At 36.9% G+C, this 22,417-nt stretch overlaps 5 protein-coding genes across 5 annotated transcripts; 3 read left to right on the forward strand and 2 right to left on the reverse strand.

Moving 5' to 3' along the window:
• On the reverse strand, positions 1,180 to 2,040 carry LOC109950713. Its single transcript, XM_020570675.1, has one exon. The coding sequence runs from the start codon at positions 2,038 to 2,040 to the stop codon at positions 1,180 to 1,182; it is 861 nt and encodes a 286-aa protein (XP_020426264.1).
• On the reverse strand, positions 4,014 to 4,985 carry LOC109950728. The gene has a single exon (XM_020570726.1). The coding sequence runs from the start codon at positions 4,983 to 4,985 to the stop codon at positions 4,014 to 4,016; it is 972 nt and encodes a 323-aa protein (XP_020426315.1).
• On the forward strand, positions 6,745 to 8,421 carry LOC18788207 (basic 7S globulin). Its single transcript, XM_020555627.1, has one exon. The coding sequence runs from the start codon at positions 6,903 to 6,905 to the stop codon at positions 8,220 to 8,222; it is 1,320 nt and encodes a 439-aa protein (XP_020411216.1). The 5' UTR covers positions 6,745 to 6,902; the 3' UTR covers positions 8,223 to 8,421.
• LOC18788917 (basic 7S globulin) lies at positions 8,958 to 10,632 on the forward strand. The gene has a single exon (XM_007224883.2). It carries the CDS (start codon positions 9,114 to 9,116, stop codon positions 10,485 to 10,487), a length of 1,374 nt encoding a protein of 457 aa, XP_007224945.1. The 5' UTR covers positions 8,958 to 9,113; the 3' UTR covers positions 10,488 to 10,632.
• Positions 12,850 to 17,131, forward strand: LOC18791350 (probable aquaporin NIP7-1). The gene is made up of 6 exons (XM_007223132.2): positions 12,850 to 13,052; positions 15,594 to 15,792; positions 15,943 to 16,167; positions 16,274 to 16,468; positions 16,636 to 16,697; positions 16,861 to 17,131. Exons 1-6 carry the CDS (start codon positions 12,850 to 12,852, stop codon positions 17,081 to 17,083), a joined length of 1,107 nt encoding a protein of 368 aa, XP_007223194.2. The 3' UTR covers positions 17,084 to 17,131.

Genomic DNA, 22,417 nt, shown 5'->3' on the forward strand with positions numbered 1-22,417 from the left:
AATATATAAGACCTCCAAGCACGAGTGTCATAAAAACTAAAAAAAAACCAACACTTGTGAAGCAAAAGGAAGGGCCCCCGACACTTGTACAAAAAGATTTGACTCCAACTGAAGAACTCACTCTCAATTGGATTATGCAAAATCCATTACAGTTTCCATTTGAGGATGACATGGAATGTGCTCAACAAAGTGCATCTTCGTAAGAATTGTGTCTACTCAACTATTCATTACAGTTTGAAATCATTCAAAAGCAAAAAAAACTAATCTCGTATTTCATTTGCAGATTGGATTGCGGCATGTTCGTCATGTTTTATATGGATAAAATAGCACAAGGACAGCCCATTCCAAAAAGCGTGGACAAAAAATTCATGAATGAATATCGAGCACAATATGTCACAAAACTCCTACACCACAAAAACTGTGTAATTAATCGTCTCTAGTGATTTGCCTTTCGTTAACTCAAGACAATATGTATCTTAATTCTTGTGGATGTTTGTAAATATTTCTAGTTATAGTATATGAGAACATATTTCCTATACATATAAACTGTAATATAATCTTGGAACAGGATGCAACAAAACGAAAAGGAAACAAACAAACTGCACTGAATTTTCTGGTCAAAAATACTGCAACAAATTAAAACTGCAGTGCAGTTTATATAAATAAATAAAAATAAAAAATCAGCTCAAAAAATGTGAAAAGAACCCAAAAGCCAAAGCCATAATCAAAGTACTAAAACTTTGTTCAAAACACATTTAAGTAGGTCAGCATCGAAATGTAGTTTCTGCTCATAATCTGCAACAAATAAACAGAAACTGCACTGCAGTTTCTGCAACAAAATCTGCTCAAAATCTGAAAACAAGCATTGAATGGCAGTCGAAAACGAATATCCACTCATTAAACAATTGTATAATTTTCATTAACTTCAAAAAAGAATCACAATATCCAATTAGAAGCTGTGTAGCCAATTACAAGCAACTAAAACTGCAATACAATTTTTGCAAAAAGTGCAACGCAGAAACTGACTATACATTCGCTAAACCATATCTAAAATAAAAAATTGTCGAATGAGTAGGAGTGTTCATATAATAGCCTTGCAAGTCTTCCTATTGTGCCCAGCAACACTGCACCGACTGCATTTCAATGGCCTTTTAAATTCACCAAAAACTTTGATCCTCTTTATTGGTGGTCTTCCGGCTGGCCTCTTTGTAATTGGCGGAAGCACAACTCCAGCTGCAGAACCATTGCTGCCCAATCCTTTCCCAATATCTGGAATAGGAAAAATAGGACTCTCATAGGCTTTCGAAAGAAGTCGGTTTTGTAGTAACACTCCACGTAATCATAAACTGAATCTCTCTTTGCTAGGATTGCAGCCACCGCATGTGTGCAAAGAAAACCGTCAATTTGCCAAAGACGGCAAGAACAAGTCATTTGCTCGATATCAACCATCACAGAATAATTAGCAAATACTTCAAAAACAGTGCAATTAGAACAACGAACTGCCCAAGTCCTACCGGCCTCCGCATTTTCACAGAGTCTAGTTTCCATCTCCGGACACAAAACTGTTGTCCACTTCTCCGCTTCAATTAGTCGTTGAGAATTCAATACCATCAATTTCTGTCGAATCCCTTCTATCAAAGGTAGCACCGGCAAATCTGGAAACACACCAACCCAATTATTAAAGGACTCCGCTAAACTGCTTGCCATCTCCCCATAACGCATTCCTTTGAAAAATGCGTTAGCATAGTGATCTCTAAACAAATCAGATATAAATGCCTTCACTTTCGAACTCCCAACAATCACCAACTCCTCCATTGCTACCTTAAACTCTTCCTCCGTAACAGCATATGCGCATCTACTAAATAAATTGATAACACGGTCTTGGAGCAGTTTCTCATAACCTGACTTCGGGTACTTTGATATCAAATTCTGTTTGAGGTAATAATAACAGTAAGAATGAGGCCATCCGGAAAACACAAACCCCATTGCATTTAACAAACCTTGATTGCGGTCCGAGAAAAAGGTCACCACTCTCCCCATCGTTAGCAATATAGAAGCCAAATGTTGAAGAAACCAAGTCCAATTCTCCTCTATCTCAGAATCAACAACTCCAAAAGCTAGAGGATAAAACTCTGCAAAACAAAACCAAAAGCACAAGTATAAGCAAAAAAGGGAAACTGCAGTGCAGTTTATGAAAACAAATCTGCTCAAATTTGAAAGGAAACCAAAAGCCAAATCCATGATCCAAGTACTAAAACTAAGTTTAAACCACATTTAAGTTCATGAGCAGTGTGGGGGTCTTTTTCTTCCGGCAGCTGCAAATGGGCTGGGCTGCCGTAAAAGGGAAATTACTGAAATTGCCCCCTGTGCCTGAGTTCGAAAATTAAGCCCCAAAAGCACTTCGAAAGGGCAGTAAAGCCTTAGGAAGTGTTCTGGTTACCTTCACCAATGAAAATGATGGCTGCTTACAGGTGATTTATGCTTGCTTACAGATAAAGTTTTAGCTTAGCATGAGGAGATTGTGGCATGGGAGCAAGGTCAGCATGAGTTGAGCACCAAAGAGGAAAATAAGGCTTCCTAGGGAGAAATGGGAGTGTTTAAGATGAGGGAGACAAGGTTTGCAGGATGATCTTGGCTAAAAAGGGGTAAAGGAAGGGCATTACTTCTTCCGGCAGCTTGACAGACTCTGAAAATAGTCTGTTAACAGAGAAGAACGAAGAAGAAGAGTGAATAGGGCTACTGGATTTTTGCAAGTAAGAGAGGGAGCTTGCTCTCTCAGCCTGGGTTGGTTTTTGCTAGGTGGAGGGGACCTCCTTTTATAGCTGCGGTAAACCTTCATTCCCCAAGAAACCCTAATGGTTTCTTCCCCAACTTAGCAAGGTTTTCCTTCCCTTTTCCTTTCCTCTCTTGACTTTTCCTGTTTTAGTGAGATTTTTCTCTATCTATTTGCACAAAATCAGGAATTTTGGAGCTCAAGGCCTCCTTTCCTGCGGCTGCTTCAGTAGAAGATTTCTACTTCCAGCCATTTTCTTCCTTTCTTTCTCACTCTTTCCTATAACCAGTTTTGATAGGGAAGGAGTTGGGATGTGTATGTTGGTTTGAAAAGTGTCTCTCTTCCTGGTAGCTTGCATGTTAACATCCCTTGGTTTCTCTGGTGTTTTGTTTTGGAACTTGATCCATTCCCATGTGCTGGCACTTCCCAGCAGCCTTATTCAATGAACTTTCAAACTTCCTTTTCGTGGCTTCTATTCCAGCTAGGTGCTGGAGCTTGTGATTCATCTATGGCAATTGTATGGGCCAAGGTTCACTAAGTAAATGGGCTATTTTTGTTGAATGATGGGCTTCTTGGTTGGGCTATTCTTTGATTGGGCTAATTTTGGTTGAGTTATTTTGGTTGGGTTATTTTCCCTTTTTGCTCACCCATATATTTGGGCTTAAGAAATGGGCTTGGGTTCCGAGGCTCCCAAGCAACCTGGAACCTCCATTTCTCGTCCCATCAATGGGCCTCATGACGACCTATTACCTTCCATACCACAACCCACTCAAGCAAGCCCCGGGCATCTTGCGTGGCTTGGGCCCACTTAAGCTTGTAGCATGGCGCGTTGTTTATTTGCTTGGCGTGGTATGTGTACAAGCGCATATGGCGAACTTTCGCGTGCCTAAATTGGGTTTCTTCTCGGTAAGGTATTGCATTGGGCTGAGCATTTATTTGGGCCGAAGCGTGGATTTTTTTGGGCCTCAACAAGCAGTTACAACATTCCCACAGACATGCAAAAAATATTAATAAAATCGAATTATGAAACAAGAAACTGCAATGCAGTTTCTGCTAAAAATTGCAACAAATGAAAATCTGCAATACATTACAGTAACCATACCTTGATTTCCATTCTTTCCCAAAGCACAGAGAAGCTGCCCCTTGTACTTGCTCTTCAAAAACGTAGCATCAATGAACAACAAGGGTATGCAATATTGAAATCCAGCAATGCAACCGCCAAAAGACACAAAAAAAACCGTTAAAAGCGATTAATTCCAGCTTCACAATCAAGAGTGCAGAGAGAACCAGTGTTAGTTTCCTTTACGGCGTCCGCATACCACACTAACTCGTTGAAGAACTTCGACTCATCACCGTGAACATCCAATTTAGCTAACTCTTTGCCAAACCATGCGTGGTAGTATGAAATGTCTATACCATAATAATCTTTGAACTCGTGTATAATCTCAATTGGCTTCAGCTCTGGTTTTGCACGAATTCTGTCCACAATGAGGGAGGACACCACACGAGACCTCATCATCTTACTCTTTGATTCCCGTATCCGACCCGCACATGTATGAACATTATTTAACGTCCGAATTACAAAACTGCCAGTAGCTTCACAACGAGAAGCATAAACACGCCAGCTGCAACCCTCCAATTTCTTATTCGAACAAACAGCAACCACCCGCTTCTTGTCATTGCCGGCATATAAAAAATTAAATCCTACTTCAAGAGCGTACTTGCACAATTTCAACCGGAACTCCTCTGCACCACCGTCAAACTTCTGCCCCACATGATGTATGTATGTCTCCCACTCATTCGACAACAAAGGCTTAGCACTTGCTTTCTTCGACCTGCCCAAAAACTCGTTTCTGTCTTCGACAGTACTAGAACACGACGACTCGCCCTTTTCACATGCTATCAACTCCTTATTTACATAAAAATCACCACTATATTCACTGCTCCCGCATAAATCATTCACTAAAATATCAACAGTCTTCTCATTTGATATCAACAAAAATGTCCTCATCAAGTCTAAATCGCTATCCGTTTCTAGAAAACAACTCGGATAACTGGGCACCGAATACCGTAATGTGAAACAACCCAACTGCAAACCCCTAAACCTCAGACACAAAGTCTTCAAAATATCAACCATGGATGACTCTGATGAAACTGAAAACATGATGGTTTCCGACTTATATGTGCACTTGGCAATGACACACACCTCCATTAGCCTTGAAAATACAAACAAAACAACAAACAAAAACAGAAAACAATTAAAATCACTAAATAATGTACATGAGCAGTTGTAACATTCCAATAGAAATCCAAATATTAGTATGAAATCGAATTATGAAACAAGAAACTGCACTGCAGTTTATAGTCAAAAACTGAAATAACAGAAACAACATTGCACTTTATGTGATAACATACCCTTAAATTTGAATAGAAACCAAAAGAAAACCATGTTCAAAGTACTAAAACTTAGATAAAAACACATTTAACTCCATGAGCAGTTGTAACATTGCTTTTATGAATGCCAACACTCCAACAAACAAATGCAGTTTATAACAGAGGAGGCAAAACAAATCAAATAGAAACCAAAAGGAAACCACGTTAAAAGTACTAAAACTAATATCAAAACACATTTAACTCCATGAGCAGTTGTAACATTGCCTTTATGAAACCAGAAACTGCAATGCAGTTTCTGCCAACACTCCAACAAACAGATGCAGTTTATAACAGAGGAGGCAAAAAAAATCGAGCCACAAAAATGAGCTACAAGATCGCGCCACAAAATCGAGCCACAAAACTGAGCTCGAAAAACCCAAAACTGACAGATTCGACATGATAATCGAACGAAAGATTATCCAATTAGAAGGAAACAAACAAACTGCACTGAATTTTGGAACAGGATGCGGCATGATAATCGAACGAAAAAGATTCGGCATGATAATCGAACAAAAAAACTGACAGATTCAGCATGATAATCGAACGAAAAAGGAAGAAATAAAAGGAAAACCAACCAGAAAATTGAGCTCCAACGGCGAGAACGAAAACGAAAACGAACGAAATCTGCCTGCCAAACAAACGAGGACGAAAACGAAACAGAGAAGAACAGGCTCGCGCCTTGTTTAAACATTCAGGGGCAAAAGCGTCATTTACTTTGTAGATTTACAAATGGGCCAGGCTTTTTAAGAAGAATGGTAGAATTGTCTTATCAGTTGTTATTTTTTACCTGGCCCAACGAATCTGGGCCTCTCTTTGGGCTAATCCAAAATAGTAGTTTTTTCCTAGGTATTAAAACTAAAACCAAAATATCTAATATCTTACAAACTAATTAATAAAGTTAATTATGTCTAAAACCTAATTTTTCTTAAATCTTAAGAGCTGTCCCTATGCAATTTATCTCTAAAAGCAAAATTTTCATGTTGAGAACTAATTTAGAGAACTTTATGTGGATTTCATCAATTTTGAGAAGAAAGTTTGATTTAAAAAAAAAAAAGGTTATGTGAAAACAATATAAAATTTCGGTGAATATCTAAATAATTTATTGCTATGTGGATCATATTTATTGATCATATTGTTGATCACTTCTTTAATATAGGTAGGACCACCGCTATTAAAAATATGGTACAAATAATGTTATTATTTATGAAAATATGAAAAACCTTATGAAGTGTGAATGTAATAAACAAGTGAGATATTAGCACTTATATTGATCATCATAACTCATTATAAATTTCTCTACAAAAAGACGAAGAAATAACTATAAATAATTAGATTGATTCTATTTGGTTGCTTTTGAGACCCCACCAAAACTTTACCTAATAATATTAATATTCTCACTTTATCCTTATTAATATAATACGACAAATGAACATCAAATTCAAAGATAAAGACAATGACCAACTGTTGTTCAGCGGGGTCAGCAGAAAAATAAAAGAAACCGCGGATCGAGCTGGCATAATCGCCATCTTTGACAAACGTGGCTTCTTCACTTCGAACTCATAGACTTTTGTATTTTGGTCAAAAATGTTCTAACACCTCAAAAAACTATAAATTGGTGGCATGCCCTCCCTCTTCTTCAACCATCAGTTTCATTTCGCATTGATTTACAAATCAACATCCAACAAAGCCAGCAACAATGGCTTCCTCATTTCATTGCCTTCTCTTTTGCTCACTGGTCCTCCAAATCATCACCACCACCCCCTCACTAGCCAAAGCTGCATCTTTTAGACCCAAGGCCCTTGTTCTTCCAGTCACCAAAGACCCTTCCACACTCCAATACCTCACCACCTTAAGCCAAAGAACCCCTCTTGTCCCCATAAAACTCACTGTCGATCTTGGCGGTCAATACCTTTGGGTTGACTGCGAAGAAGGCTACGTCTCATCCACCTACAAGCCTGCTCGTTGCAACTCTGCTCAGTGCTCATTGTCAAACTCCAAGGCTTGTACGACAGAGTGCTACTCTTCCCCCAAGCCAGGCTGCAACAACAACACATGCAGTCTCTCCCCCGATAACACCGTCACTAGAACCGGCACGAGCGGTGACCTTGGCCAGGACATTGTGTCACTCCAATCCACAGATGGGTTTACTCCTGGTAGGGTTGTTTCTGTCCCCAATTTGCTCTTCACTTGCGGTTCCACTTTTCTGTTGGATGGCCTGGCCAATGGTGTCAAGGGCATGGCTGGCCTTGGCAGGGCTAAAATTGGGCTTCCTTCCCAATTTGCTTCCGCTTTTAGCTTCCATCGAAAATTCGCAATTTGCTTGACCTCTTCAACAAATTCTAATGGTATTGTCATCTTCGGGGACGGGCCTTATAGTCTGCTTCCCGGAATTGATGTCTCCGAGCAACTTATTTTCACCCCATTGATCCTCAACCCTGTTAGCACTGCAAGTGCTTACTTCCAAGGAGAGCCTTCTACAGAATACTTCATCAATGTGAAGTCAATCAAGATCAACGACAAGGCCGTTGCTTTGAACACTTCATTGCTGAAAATTGACAGTGAAGGGTATGGCGGCACAAAGATTAGCACTGTGAATCCATACACAGTCTTGGAGACCTCAATCTACAACGCCGTGGTCGATGCATTTGTGAAAACAGTTGCTGAAATCCCAAGAGTGAAGGCAGTAGCACCATTTGGAGCATGCTTCGATTCAAAGAACATTGGAAGCACAAGGGTTGGGCCTGCAGTGCCTGCTATTGACCTAGTGTTGCAGAGTGAGAGTGTGTACTGGAGGGTGTTTGGAGCAAATTCGATGGTGGCGGTGAGCGATGACGTGTTGTGTTTGGGGTTTGTGGATGGAGGTGAGAGGCCAAGGACTTCAATTGTGATCGGAGGGCATCAGTTGGAGGACAATCTTCTGCAGTTTGATTTGGCTGCTTCTAGGCTTGGGTTCAGCTCCTCACTGTTCTTCAGACGAACAACTTGTGCCAACTTCAACTTCACATCTACTGCTTAGAGACAAAAGGTCTTCTTAATTATTCAATTTCTGTAATTTATTTCTCTTTTGCATGGTGAATAAATGTTCCTAATTGCTTTTTATCCAATATATATACGATGCAGACAATTACAATTACACACTTGTTAGGATAATTATTGTCTGATACTGGACCCTTTGTATTCTATCTTTTCTCAATAATGAATTTCAGTTGACAAATTCAATGGTTTAGGAAATAACTAATGATATAATTAAATAATAATAAAAAGGACGACTAACATGAAATTCAAAGTCAAAGAGACAAAAATAGTAAGAAAGGGTTCAGCTGGCATATACATTCTCAAGTTGCCATCCTAAACCATATTCTAGTTTTAGACTCCCCGCCCAGCCGAAGAGCCATGCTTACATAATATTCATTTATAAATAACCCGCCAACCGACAGCCCAATCTTTTTTCAGATAAAGAGAATATTCAGACGCAGGCATTAAGACGTCAGTCACAAAAGAGCCAATACAAATACAAATAACTATACAAGAGCCCAGTATTCTATAATTTCAACAATATGAAGCACAGCTTCAATGGAACTGATGAACAAAAACCAAAACTGATAATTAACCTACTAATTAACCACTCAACACATGACACCTGCCCACTATGTGCAACTTTAAAACTCTTTGACTTGACTCAATATCAAAGACTTTGAGCTAGCTGCTGCTAATGCCTTGAACTTATGCTATAGCTTTTGAACAGAGGATTATTTGACTTTGTGCTGCAACATGCGTGAGATGATATATATTAGGACTTTTATTTATTTATTAAGAGTTGAAAAACCTATAAATTGACAGGCCTCCTCCTCCCACTTCGTCAATCTTATAACTTCCATTGATTATTGAGTTCACACATAAGTTAACAATGGCTTCCTCATCTATTCATAGCCTACTTCTCTTTTGCTCCCTTCTACTCTCGATCCACATGATCCTCTCATCACAAGCTAAACAATCATCACTCAAACCCAAAGCCCTAGTTCTTCCCATAGCCAAAGACGCTTCTACCCTCCAATACATCACCACCATCAAGCAAAGAACCCCACCGGTAACCCTAAAGCTAACCATTGACCTCGGCGGTCAATTCCTCTGGGTTGACTGCGACGAAGGCCAGTACATCTCGTCCACCTACAAGCCTGCCTACTGCAACGCAACACAATGCTCCATTGCAAACTCCAAAGAATGCAACTGGGAATGCTTCTTCCCCCAAAGGCCAGGCTGCAACAACCGCACCTGCATCCTCTTCCCAGACAACACCGTGATTGGCTCTGCCGACAACAATGGAGAGGTTGGTCAGGACATCCTGTGGGGCCTACATTCCACAGATGGGTCCCACCCCGGCCCAAAGGTCTCTAACATTCCAAACTTCATCTTCGCTTGTAGTAGCAATACATTTTACGGTGTCCTTGGCCTTGCCAATGGTGTCAAGGGCATGGCTGGTCTAGGCAGAACCAGAATCGCTCTCCCAACCCAGTTTGCCTCCGCTTATAAACTCCCTAGAAAATTCGCCATTTGCTTGCCTTCTTCGGCTAGATCATACGGTGTTGTTTTCTTCGGGGATGGGCCGTATGTTCTGACTCCCAAGATTGATGTGTATAAGTCGTTGACTTTCACCAAGTTGATCCTCAACCCCGTCAGCACAGGCAATGCTTTTGATCCGGATGAGCCTTCTGCCGAATATTTCATAAATGTGAAGTCAATCAAAGTCAACGAAAAAATCGTGTCACTAAATACTTCTTTGCTAGCGATTGATCAAAATGGTTATGGTGGCACAAAAATCAGCACCGTCAATCCTTACACCGTCTTGGAGAGCACAATCTACAAAGCTTTTGTTGATGCGTTTGTGAAAGAAATGCCTGGTCATAGTAAGAGAGTGGCTTCTGTAGAGCCTTTTGGAGCTTGCTTTGACTCCACCCACATTGGAATTACACGTGTGGGCCCGGCTGTTCCTAGCATTGACTTTGTGTTGCAAAGTGAGGGTGTGTACTGGAGGGTGTCTGGAGGAAATTCCATGGTGCAAGTGAGCAAGGATGTGTTGTGTTTGGGGTTTGTGGGTGCTGAGCAAAGGCAACGCTACTCATTTGAGAGCCCAACGACGTCGATTGTGATCGGAGGGCATCAGTTGGAGGACAATCTTCTTCAGTTTGATCTGGCTAACAAGAGGCTTGGGTTCAGCTCATCACTTTTGTCTCGGGAGACAAGTTGTGCTAACTTCAACTTCACATCTACTGCTGTGATTTAATTATTGTCTTTATATTGTTTTTTTTTTTTGGTTTGTTTAATAAGTTAATAATTAACCAAGTGAAAACCTCATGTAGGGTGTTTGTTTCTCAATGTCTTTGGTTCGCCAATTGCAATGAAAAACTTACCACACTTTTAACTTGCAAGAAATTGTTCGATGAAAATGTAGGTGACTTAACGGTTCATATGAATGGATGTATGTATATATATATATATATATATTTTTGAATAACAAATATAGATCATTAAAACAAATTCTACATTTTGGATATCAAATTATGTGAGGTGATTTGTTTCTTCATATTGGGTCTCAAATAGTTTATTTTTAGAAAATAATGCTAAAATATGAAACTTATGAGAGAATATTGTTTAAATTTGTGTAAATTTTCTATGTATTCTTCTCCTTGAATGCCAAAGAAAGTAATAACTTCTAGGGGTTCTTTGATCTAAGTCCAAAATCTCTAGTCGTCATTGGATTTAGTCCACACCTTTTTTAGCTGTAAATTTGTGTCCGTTGACTTTTATTAATTTTTTCTTGTGTCAATTTTACCCTTTGAGGTAAATAAAAAAATAACATTAATTGAAAATCCAAATTAATGTATTGATTCTTTCCTTCTAAATGGATTTCATATTTTAAATTTTAAATTTCTTTATTGCTGCCATGAAACATCTGTACAACAACAAAAAAACGTTTCGTCAAGTAAAATACTTTAACAATTAACTATTGCAATATTTACCTAATAAATAGATAAAGTACAATTTAAGTCATGAAAGTAATGACCCACATATTTTATCTTACAATGAAACTTAAGACCCATAGGCAAGCACCAACATAAAACTGTACCTATCCATAAGGTTGATTTGTGAGGTTTCAAGCATAAGAACAAATATAAAAAGTTCATATAAAACAATGAAAGTAGGAGTATTATTGATGAGGTCTTCCCAACAAATATTTACTTGATTACTTGGTAAATATGAGATAATATAACTAATTATTAGGTAAATATAAGATAATGTACCTAATTATTAGGTAAATATAAGATAATATACCTAAATATAAGGTAAATATAAGATAATGTACCTCATTACTAGGTAAATATAAGATAATATACCTAATTATTAGGGTAGACAATATCATAATTATTATCATAAAAATTAATTTCTTACCTTATTTAATTTTTAGGGGCATGACGGGAATAACTAAGTAATTTAAAAATGAAAAAAATAATATGAAAATATCAAATAATGAAAAAAGGAATGTAATCATATGTGGCACAAAAGTCAAAGGACTTGTATCAACAACAACAACTACGAGGATGGCATCCAAATTCTGTTTTCGATTTTGGACTTATACTGAATTTTTTATAACTTCTAATTCTCTTTACAGAAGAAATCAATTACAATTAATATAGGAATCCTTAGTGTGCAAGGAAAGTCACAAGTCACGCCAACAAATAAAGCATCATAATATCTATAAAGTATAAACTAATGCAACTAGGAGGGTCATTTATCTTAATTTTTTACTTAGCACTCAGAAGAAACAGAAAACTCTCTGCATTCTTCACCCTACTTTGGAAGAGCCACCAAGCACAACAAATACTGATGTAGAACAGATGACAGATTTTATCGCGGTTGAGCTAGAAAAAGGACGTAGCGGAAATTTGCAGATTTGTTGTCCGAGCTCCGATTAGGACGCAAAATACCATTTCAGAAAGGGAACGACGCCACGAGTCAAACTCACGACTTTGCCGTGATGTACGATGGATTTTGGCATTCTGAGGCCGTTTGGCCTTCCAAAACTGCAGTCAAAGTTTCGTAGTTAATTCTCCGAATAAATTCTGTTTTTCAGTTTCGTAGTTAATTCTCCGAATAAATTCTGTTTTTTTTTCAGTTTCGGAGTTACGTAGTTAAGTCTCCAAATTAATTCTGTTTTTTCAGTTTTAATGTAATAACTCCCCTAGCAGTTCAAGGGTTGAGCGTTGTGTATTTAGACAGGTTTGTCTGACGTTTCTGATTACCTCAGATTTTAGTAAAATTATCCCAAGAGAATTCCTCTTAATTTCTGGTGGAATCCAGATTTCTTGTTACTCAAAGTTTCGCTTGAAACCTTTGTTGCTTGTGCTACGTCAAGTGGTATCAGAGCGGGTTTCTCCCGTCTCGGCATTCTTGTCTTGACTTATCATGGGTGATTGAGAAGCTGATGTCCCAGCCCCAATTACCCGAGCGGATCTGGACGCTCAAAACCAACGGATCGACAACCTAACCAACCAATTTGGGGAGATGCGAGAATTGTTGTTGCAAGCTCTTGGTGGCAACAATAGAAGAGGTGGCAGAGATGACGAAAGAAAGACAAGACTTGGCGAATGTGTGTTGATAGCCGAGCAATCAACAAGATAACAGTCAAGTACAGGTTTCCCATTCCACGGTTGGAGGATATGCTGGATGTTCTTAGCGGCTCAATGGTGTTTTCCAAGATAGATTTGCGAAGCGGTTACCACCAGATTCGCATCAGACCTGGCGACGAATGGAAAACAGCGTTCAAGAGCAAGGACGGATTATTTGAATGGTTGGTGATGCCATTCGGATTGTCAAATGCGCCTAGCACTTTCATGAGACTCATGAATCAGGTTCTACGACCATTTATTGGCTCTTTTGTCATAGTTTATTTCGATGACATTTTAATTGAGACAAGTTTTAGATGTTTTGAGAGAAAATAAACTGTATGTGAACCTAAAAAAATGTACTTTCTGTACAAATAAGCAATGGCATTGATTTCTTCATCCCTAATATTCCTCTAATTCTAATTCTAATTCAGCACTATATATATATATATATATATATTCTTTCCTTTTTTGCATGCTTGGGCACTAAGGAATTATAATAAATAATAAAATTTATTTAAAAAAATATTGAAAAAAAAGAGATAATTATAACATAAATTTTCTAGCAAATGAAGAAGAAAAAAATTGGAAAGGAGAGACTGGGAGATGAACAATATAGTAATTTCATTCCAATTTCCAAAATATCAAACAACAAAGATTATAAATTAGCAAATTACCCCACTACCCTTTGCATTAGTTGGCAAGTACAAAGCTGGCCATTTGGGGCTTGTTTGGTAGGCCTCACTGGGCTGGACTGGGTTATATAACACTTGAAACCCATGTTTGGTAAAAAAAAGGTACTAAGTTAAATGGGATTGTATAGGACAACAGTGAAAAAAACACCTCACTCGTTATTCTAATATTGCGAGGCTGAAAAGGGGTTCGCAAAATAACACCCACTCTATATAGAACAAGCGAGTCCTGAGTCCTCTTTCTCTCTCGTTTCCTTCAGCATCGCCTCTCCTCTCTCTCTTGTTTCCTACTAAGGCAAGTTTTCTGGCCTTCTCTGGAGATGACCCATAACTCCTATACCAGCCTCCATAACTTCTGGCCTTCTCTGGAGATGACCCACTCCGACTCCAAGGACAGCCTTCACCACAGTAAGATCCTTAGCTTGAATCAAACTGCTCAACGCGACCTCCACCATAGCCTCCCTCCACCGTCACCACCCAATCTATCAAACCGTAACAGCCACCACTGACCCAATTGAACAAGTCGAGAGTTATTGTGGTGGTTTGAATTATGTGTTTCAGTGTGATTTTGTTGCTATTTTCACATGGGTTATATAAAACCAAGCAGCACTAACACTCATGGGAGGAAAGGATGTATGAAGAGAGATGAGAGAGTGAAAAAATAAGGGACGCATGTGGGTGGTAGGGAGTCTGAGTTGGGAGAAGAAAAGTCAAGAAGAAGGTGGAAGGAAAAGTGTGCTAACATTTTTTTTTATAATCTTGTTTTAATTAAACATTAGTTTCAGATAATTTTAGGTTTCCTTTTATAATAAACATTAAAATATTAATGAAAAAATAAAAATTGAAAAGAAATGACACTTCATTGTTTATTTTATTCTCATATCCTACTACAATCTGTATTTATTTTGGGAAAAAAAAAAATTGTATGTATAAAAAATAAAAATAAATAAAAAACTATTATTAGATGCATACTTGTTCAGTTTATCAATTAACCAATAAAATTCAACTTTTTTTCTCTATCATTTTCACTTATTATTAAAGATAATTCTAGACTTTTTTTTCTCTATTTTGGGACTACCTAAGCTAAAACCCTTTTTTTTTTAATTATAATAAATAAATAAAAACCCAAGTTAAACCTTGGGTTTTTAAAAGAGGGATTTTTTTTTTCTTATAATTTTCTTTGGTAATTCATATTTATATTTATACATCACAACAACACCTAATAAAATTTTTGGTGTCTGCCTGAGTAATTAGAAATAATTAGAAAAAATTATTTTTTAGTCCGACACAGTACCAAACATAGGTCTTCACTATTTTTATAATTCAGCTTCTTAGTCCGACGCAACACCAAATGTAGGTCAGTACTTAATCCAGCTTAGGCCAATCTGAACTAATCCAAGACAGTCCCAGAATTTAGTCCAGTCTATGACAGTCTGCCGTACCAAACGACCCCTTGTTGGCCTAATATTATCCGAGATGTGAAAGAAAAGCTGAAAGCTGAAAGCTGATTGTGTAAGAAATAGTTTTCCCTTGGCCCAAATAAAAATACCACATTGCTCCTTTAACCCAAAAAATCAAAAGCGTTGCAAATGGTTTTATAAGCCCATCACCGATGGCCAAGTTGTTTCGCGTTATCAGCAAACATGTTGTCCCAAATGTCGATGTTGGAGAGGTCGGTGTTCCCATTTCCTTTTGGGAAAAAAGTACGAAAAATTTGATGGGGAAAAGTAAAACAGAAAGCAACCAGAATTGTAGATTCTGGGGCAAAAATGGTTAAACTTTTAGAGGTGACATTGGTAACAAGCACAAACTAGTCCACTTTTTTTAAGAGCAACACAAGAATTGTGTTGAAGACCCAAATTTCTATTTCCAAACGAACCTCCAGAGCCCTTTAAAAAGAGTCAAAACTGCATGCACAACAAACTTCTCCTTGTAAATGCAGCTTTATTGAGTACATGTTCTTTGCACCTCTAGCTTTTTCAAGGCCAATAAAGACTCGGTTCAAAACTTTTTTATCTGCAAATAACTTTGTAGCTTGATCATGAAAGCCTTTTCTAAAGATGAAATTTCTGTTCCATCTCCTCAAACTTCAAACTGCACATCAACTAGTGACCATTCTAATAAAGATGATCAAGAAATGGGCTCTAATGCAATGTCGGATGAGGGAGAGGTCTCGAACAACTCAGCCTTCTTCTGTTTCCCATTCCACATGGATCTAAATCTCGTTCGCGCGGTGAGAAACGATCGAACCTTTCAACTTTCTTGATGAGCTTTGTGATGTAATATTCTTAACAATAACAAAAACTACTGCTGCAACAACGTACCCATATAGGTTAACAAAACATTTTACGACCCCTTGTACTCTAATAAATATGTTAAGCAGGTTTTTGCAGAGATGGTGGGGACTTTTATGTTGATGTTCTGTGTATGTGGGATCATAGCAAGCACACAGCTGATGAGAGGGGAAGTTGGTCTTATGGAGTATGCAGCCACAGCAGGTTTAACTGTAGTTGTTGTTATTTTCTCCATAGGCTCAATTTCTGGTGCTCATGTCAACCCAGCTGTCACAGTAGCATTTGCAACCCTTGGTCATTTCCCATGGTGCAGGGTACTTAAACCATTCAACCCTAATGAAATTCTCAGCTCTAATTATATTTAATTAGGGTGTTTAAGCAGCAGATTAATGTTGTTCCTGTTCCCTATTATTTCCAAAGGTTCCTGTTTACATATTGGCTCAAACAATGGGTTCTGTTCTGGCAACATACATTGGGAGGCTTGTCTATGGCATAAAACCAGATCTCATGACCACCAGACCACTTCAAAGCCCTGCCGCTGCCTTCTGCGTTGAGCTTATTGCAACTTTCATGATTATGTTCCTAGCTGCTTCATTGACACATCAAGCTCATGCTGTAAGGAAAAAATTTCCATCTTTTTTTTTATTTCACTTGGGGTTCTTACTGTTACCTAACATGGTATCAGAGTTTCGGGTCGAAATGTCCAATCTCATACCCAACTTCTTTGTTGGTTTATAAATTATAAGGTGCTCTTATGTCCACCGTTTGGAAATTTTTTGCAGGTTGGCTATTTGTCTGGATTTGTAGTTGGCATTGCCATTGGACTTTCTGTGCTCATCACAGGGTAGGTCTATATATACAAACAATATAAATGCAGCAATTACATTAATTTTAATTTCTCAACCCACTTGTCATTTTTCCTTTTATACAATAATTGTCATCTATGAGATTTGAACTCCGGACCTCCTCCAAACATGAAAGCTGAGTATCGGTACGCATTAATGCAGGCCTGTTTCAGGAGGGTCAATGAACCCAGCAAGGTCACTGGGGCCTGCAATTGTTGCATGGAACTTCCAAGACCTATGGATATATATTTGTGGCCCAACAATTGGAGCTGTTGCAGGTGCTCGCCTGTTTCAAATTCTACGCCTTCAGCCCTGCAGTCCCAGCAACACTTCCTCTTCCAATATCCGTCTGCTAGGCCAACCCTTGCCCTATGAAGCGACTTAGGCTGTTTTTTCTACACAAGAATGATGCTTTACTGAATTGGAAATTTGTCGACTCGATTGCAACAATAACTGAGCGAAGACATCAGCTGCAACTGAGTTTTGCAAAAAAGCAGAACTGCTACTAGTGAAAACAAAACTGATGATGCGGTTGAATAATTGGTGGTAGTTTCTTACTTTACCAACTTTCTTTGAATTGGTAAAAGGTGAAGATGTCACTTTTTTGTTGGAGCGAATAAAAATGAAGTTCGGTGTCTAACAAGTTTTTGAGATCACCATATTGTTCTTTCTTGCTGGCCTTTGACCAACTGCTATGGACACCAATTAGCAAAGTGCCATAAACTCCAATTTACTTATTAAATAATTATAAAGTATCCCAGGTGAAAAACAAAATTGATGCATTCGATGTGAGTGAAAATTATAAAATTTATACAATAGGTACATACACGCACGATGAAAGTAATTAGAAAAATAATAAATTAACAAGAAATTTGTAACTCGAGTGGTTAAAAGATAAGCTTTTAAAATAACTATTATGAAAGTTCACGATGTATTTCAACTCTCAAGGTTGTTGATTCATACGTTCAACATGAAATGGAGGGGCTAAAGAAGCAACCAAATAATAAAATTTAAAAGTTATAGGTGTGGACTTAAACTCGGATATCTTTGGGCCAATAAATTGACCAACTCAGACCTGTTTTTGTTTTGCTTTGGGGTTGCAATTGTAATTCCGAGTAAACCCAACCCAACCTAACCCAGAAACTAGCGTGCCTTTTGCTTTTGGATCAATCATTGGAATACAGTATTGTTATGCAACAGGTTTCTCTCATACCAGCGCAGTAACGCGAATAATTGTGGTTTCATACTTCATTTTCATTACCACTAACAGACAAGTTACAAATGCCGATTCACTGGTTGGGTATAAGTCTTTTTCTCCAAAGTGGTTTTGGATTTGTTTCCTCAACTCCTTGTTTGTGTAAACCAAGACTAAATCCATTTAATAAGGATGTTTCTAAACTTTGCCTTAATGCTTTTTTAGACACATTGAATCCATGCCGCATACTAAATATATCATGTCTGGATTATGATGCTTGTCACTTCGTCGAGACAATTTAAGAGACTCGGATTGTTGAGAGCATTTCACATTAAAAATGGAAGTCTTGCATTAATAGTTTAAATGATACTGAGACTCTTTACTCATTTTCAATTAATTTTGAGTTAGATATTTTAATTCTAATACAATAATTATTCACAAATTAAATTCAATAATAACACGTGCTCTCATATCACCAGATAAATCCAGGCTTAATTGTTTGTCTTGTGGATGTATGCTTCCATGTATCTTGATCGAACTAAACTAGAGTTTTTGTTACAATAGCACAAGAGAGGTTGGCACAATATTCACAGAAATTGTGAGGATATTCCGTAACCAATCAAGAGGACACAAGATGATGATATAATATTGCTGATGGGTTCCTAAAATGGGAACAATTTATGTTGCATATATCCATCTATTAGTTTAAAAGCATGAACCAATTTCTGGTTGGGTCTTCCTTAATGCATGAACCAATTAGCACTGCATTATTCTTCTTAATCATTTTCCACCTCTCTGACATAGAATAGCACCTAAACAATAACACATGAATCCTACAAAATATCATATTATACTTTGTGGGTTCTATCTTATTTGACAAAATTAAGAGAACAATTGCGACCCTTAATCTTATCTATAATTATTTTAGTCCCCCATTAATTAGTGAAATTCCTACCCAGACTCTTCTAGAAATTGTATTTTGAAGACCACTGACCCTTATCTCTAAATGGTGCCGTTATTTGTATTACTTTTGTTGACTACCTCTTTAATACATATTGATAGAGTTTATCTTTATTAAAATGGTCAATAAATATGAAACAAAAACCATTATTGATTTCTAAAACTACCAAAAATTCATGATTGATTGAACTCACACGCTTGGGTTGCTTTGAGCTACAGAGCTAGCCGAAGCTTTGATTCTTGAAGACTCGGTCATTTCCCAGCCAAACTTAAAATAATGCTTTCCTTGACGTGGAGAACACCATAAACATCACATCAGTCAAAATATCTCTCTCTCTCTCTCTCTCTCTCTCCCCATGCTTCCAAAAACGACAATAAACAACTTGGTCTATTAAAGGATGCATTGCTCTCTCAGTGCTCATATTTTTATTAATCTAATTAAAACTATCTTCCATTATGTAATGTAAATTAAACTTGGACTGATCAGCCATAGATTTCTCATCAAACAAACGGCATAATATACAGGACGAGCATTAAGCTCCAAGTGCCAAAGCCAACACTTTCCTGTTCCAGACACCCTGGAATGGCTACTTCTGCATAATTTAACCCTTGTTTCCTCTTTCCTAGTTGGATATGATTGCTCTTTCATCACTTTTTTTGGGGTTCCCTTTTATTTATTTATTAGGAATGCTATTCCATTGATGTGTGTGTTGTGTCTTATTCTTTTATTTTAAACCTAACTTATTTTCATCTTTATGGTATAGTTCAATACCATCAACAATAAACCTCATTTAACTTTATCATATTTACACACACAAAAAAAGGGCACTTAATTTATAAATTCTGAAGAAAAAAAAACATAATCTTATTAAAGAATATCTTTTCTCACATAAATATCACCTTGTTATGATGGTGACATCCTTATTGTATTCCATAAGAAAATTAAAAATTAAATAAAAATAGATGCATTATCTATGATAATGGACAAAATAGATGCATTATTTATGAGAATGGACAAAATAGATGCTGCCATAATTTGGTTATCTCAAACAATATTCGATATGAATGTATGGTATGTTGACGTTTAAAAAGTTGGTCCCCAAGCACTGGTTGATCACAACTTCATATATGATGGGTCACATATCCACAACCATACACCAAAGTGGTTTATGAATTTGGAATGTACCCCAAGGTCCATTGAAAAAAGGAAAATAAGGTTTATGATATTTATAAAATAAAATAAAATAAAGAGAAAAAGAAATAAGGTTTATGAGCAAGTCCAAATCAAGGGTAGGAGTGGTTGAGCAAAAACTTGGTCTTATATCTTTCGTGGTAACGATCTTCTTACTCATCACATCCAATTCAAGTGTCTTTTATTGGAAATTATGGCCTCATATACATTGCCACTAAGGTTCTAGTCCCACCGACACCAACCACCATTCTCCACCTTTTCCTTGATCATAGGCAAATTAGAAAACCAACTTTGGTATTTATTGCTTGGTTGAGGAAAATGGGTTTCGGCTTGTTGATTAAAATTATATTGATCGTCCAATGAGGAAAACCATATAGGCATACCTAATTTACAGTTAAAAGGGGACTAGATTATAGTTTATAACTAAAATTTAAACAAAATATGAATGAGTAAGAGTGTGTTTAAGACTGCTTCAATAGAAAACAATGTGTGCTCTTAAGTGTTTTTTTAGAAGTGTGTTTTTGGAAGCACTTCTATTAGAAGAACGTAGAAATTATTAAAAATTCAAGTGTTAATTGAAAGAAAATATTTGGAAGTGATTGTTGAAGAAGTACATAGACAGTACTTTTTCAAAAAGTGTTTTTATCACCCAAATTGTTTTTCTAGCAAACCATATCATAATCATTTTTAGTTTTTTCAAAATTAGTCCGAAATAGGCCCTAATGATAAAATAAGAAATTACAAAAGTTTGCTAGTGAGAGAATAGAGACGTGTTAAAGTATTCAAGGGAAAACTATTAGTATCATTTAAACTCTCACCTCACTGTCAACCAATGAAAAAAGGGTATTGACTTGCAGATTAATAGTCATAAGTTCGAACCCCCATGACACTTTTGTATTGTATGTGTAAGAAACCTCCATTCTTTTATAGTTTAAGCTATCATTTATATATACTATTGACCTCACTCACCTTTTGAAACTTTTTAATTACAATTTAAACCTTATATAGATTTAACTAAAATAACACATTTAGGAGTGAAAATTAATGGGAGGTGAGCAATTATATCAGCAATGTAGTATAGGTGAGTAGACAATGGGAAGTGGCCACTCTTTTCTTTTACCTCTAAAATAAGGAGAAATACTCTAATGCAACAGACATAACACTTTTTGTTATCTCTAGCCAATAATACAAAAACGCATAAATTAACTTTTATACGTATCATTGTATTATTAGTCCAATATAGAAAACAGTGCAATTCCCTTTATAAGAAAGTTTTATTCTCAAATAAGAACTGCCTGTGATAAATCCAAAGGCTATGATAAACCAAAATGGCCCCACTAGGGTTTCCAACAGCTTATCCACTCAACTCCAATGCTGATTGGGACATAATAATAATGTAGGCTTATCTTTGGGTGGAAAAGTAAATAAGCCCACTTGCTGCTCTGTCACATTCATTCAGACCAAAATAAAGGTTCCCATTTTTTCGATCCAGAATTTTCATTTCAATGCCTAACATGTTTACACTGCTGACTGTCACGCCCCGTTCAAATTTGGTCCACCACCATTGCAATCATATAAAATAACAACAACACGAAATTGCTTCAAAAAGCAAAATGAAAATAAATAAAGGGCAGGAAGGGAGGAAGATGAAAGTGAAAGAGAATAAACATTATCAATAACATTTCTTTTTCCTATGTGTAAAAGTTGTCCCCATATAGAAGGAAGAGGCAAGACACTAATGCGTTGGAGCTCACCTCACCATTTATGTATATTGTTGCTAAATGAAGGGTTACATCATTAGATCGATGGACTGCACTTAAAAGTCTAAAAGATTAGCTAGCTTAACTCATTGTCATTGGTCGAGTGACAAATAATTAAAAACTTTTTTTTTTTCCTTTGGCCTGAATAATAATAAATTCATTTTATTGTATATGTAGAAAATTTTGTTGTTAATGCATATCTGGGTAGTCTAGTGAAAAATGACATTGAATTGCATACAAAAAGTCTCATATTCGAACTTGCATGGCGTCTTGATTGTGTGTGTGATAAAACTCCCTCGCTTATAATTTAAACTATAGTTTATATTAAAAAAAAGTAAAAAATCTTGTTGTTAAAGTGCAGATGAAGTGTTTATATTATTTATAATATAATTTTTATTTTTATTTTTATAAAAAAACTTTGATTTGAGTTTCACTAATGAATCTTATCTCCTCCACTTTAGTGAAGCATAATGATGAGAATTTCAGAATCTGGTTCCTCAAGACGTTTAGGACTCCACTTATTAACCTTATTTCACCAAGTTTAGAGAGTTTAATTTAATTAACCACATAAAGACTTGGTTTAACCAAAAACTATATATATATTTTTTATTT

Source organism: Prunus persica, chromosome G1, assembly GCF_000346465.2.
Source record: "Prunus persica cultivar Lovell chromosome G1, Prunus_persica_NCBIv2, whole genome shotgun sequence".
Taxonomy (NCBI): domain Eukaryota; kingdom Viridiplantae; phylum Streptophyta; class Magnoliopsida; order Rosales; family Rosaceae; genus Prunus; species Prunus persica.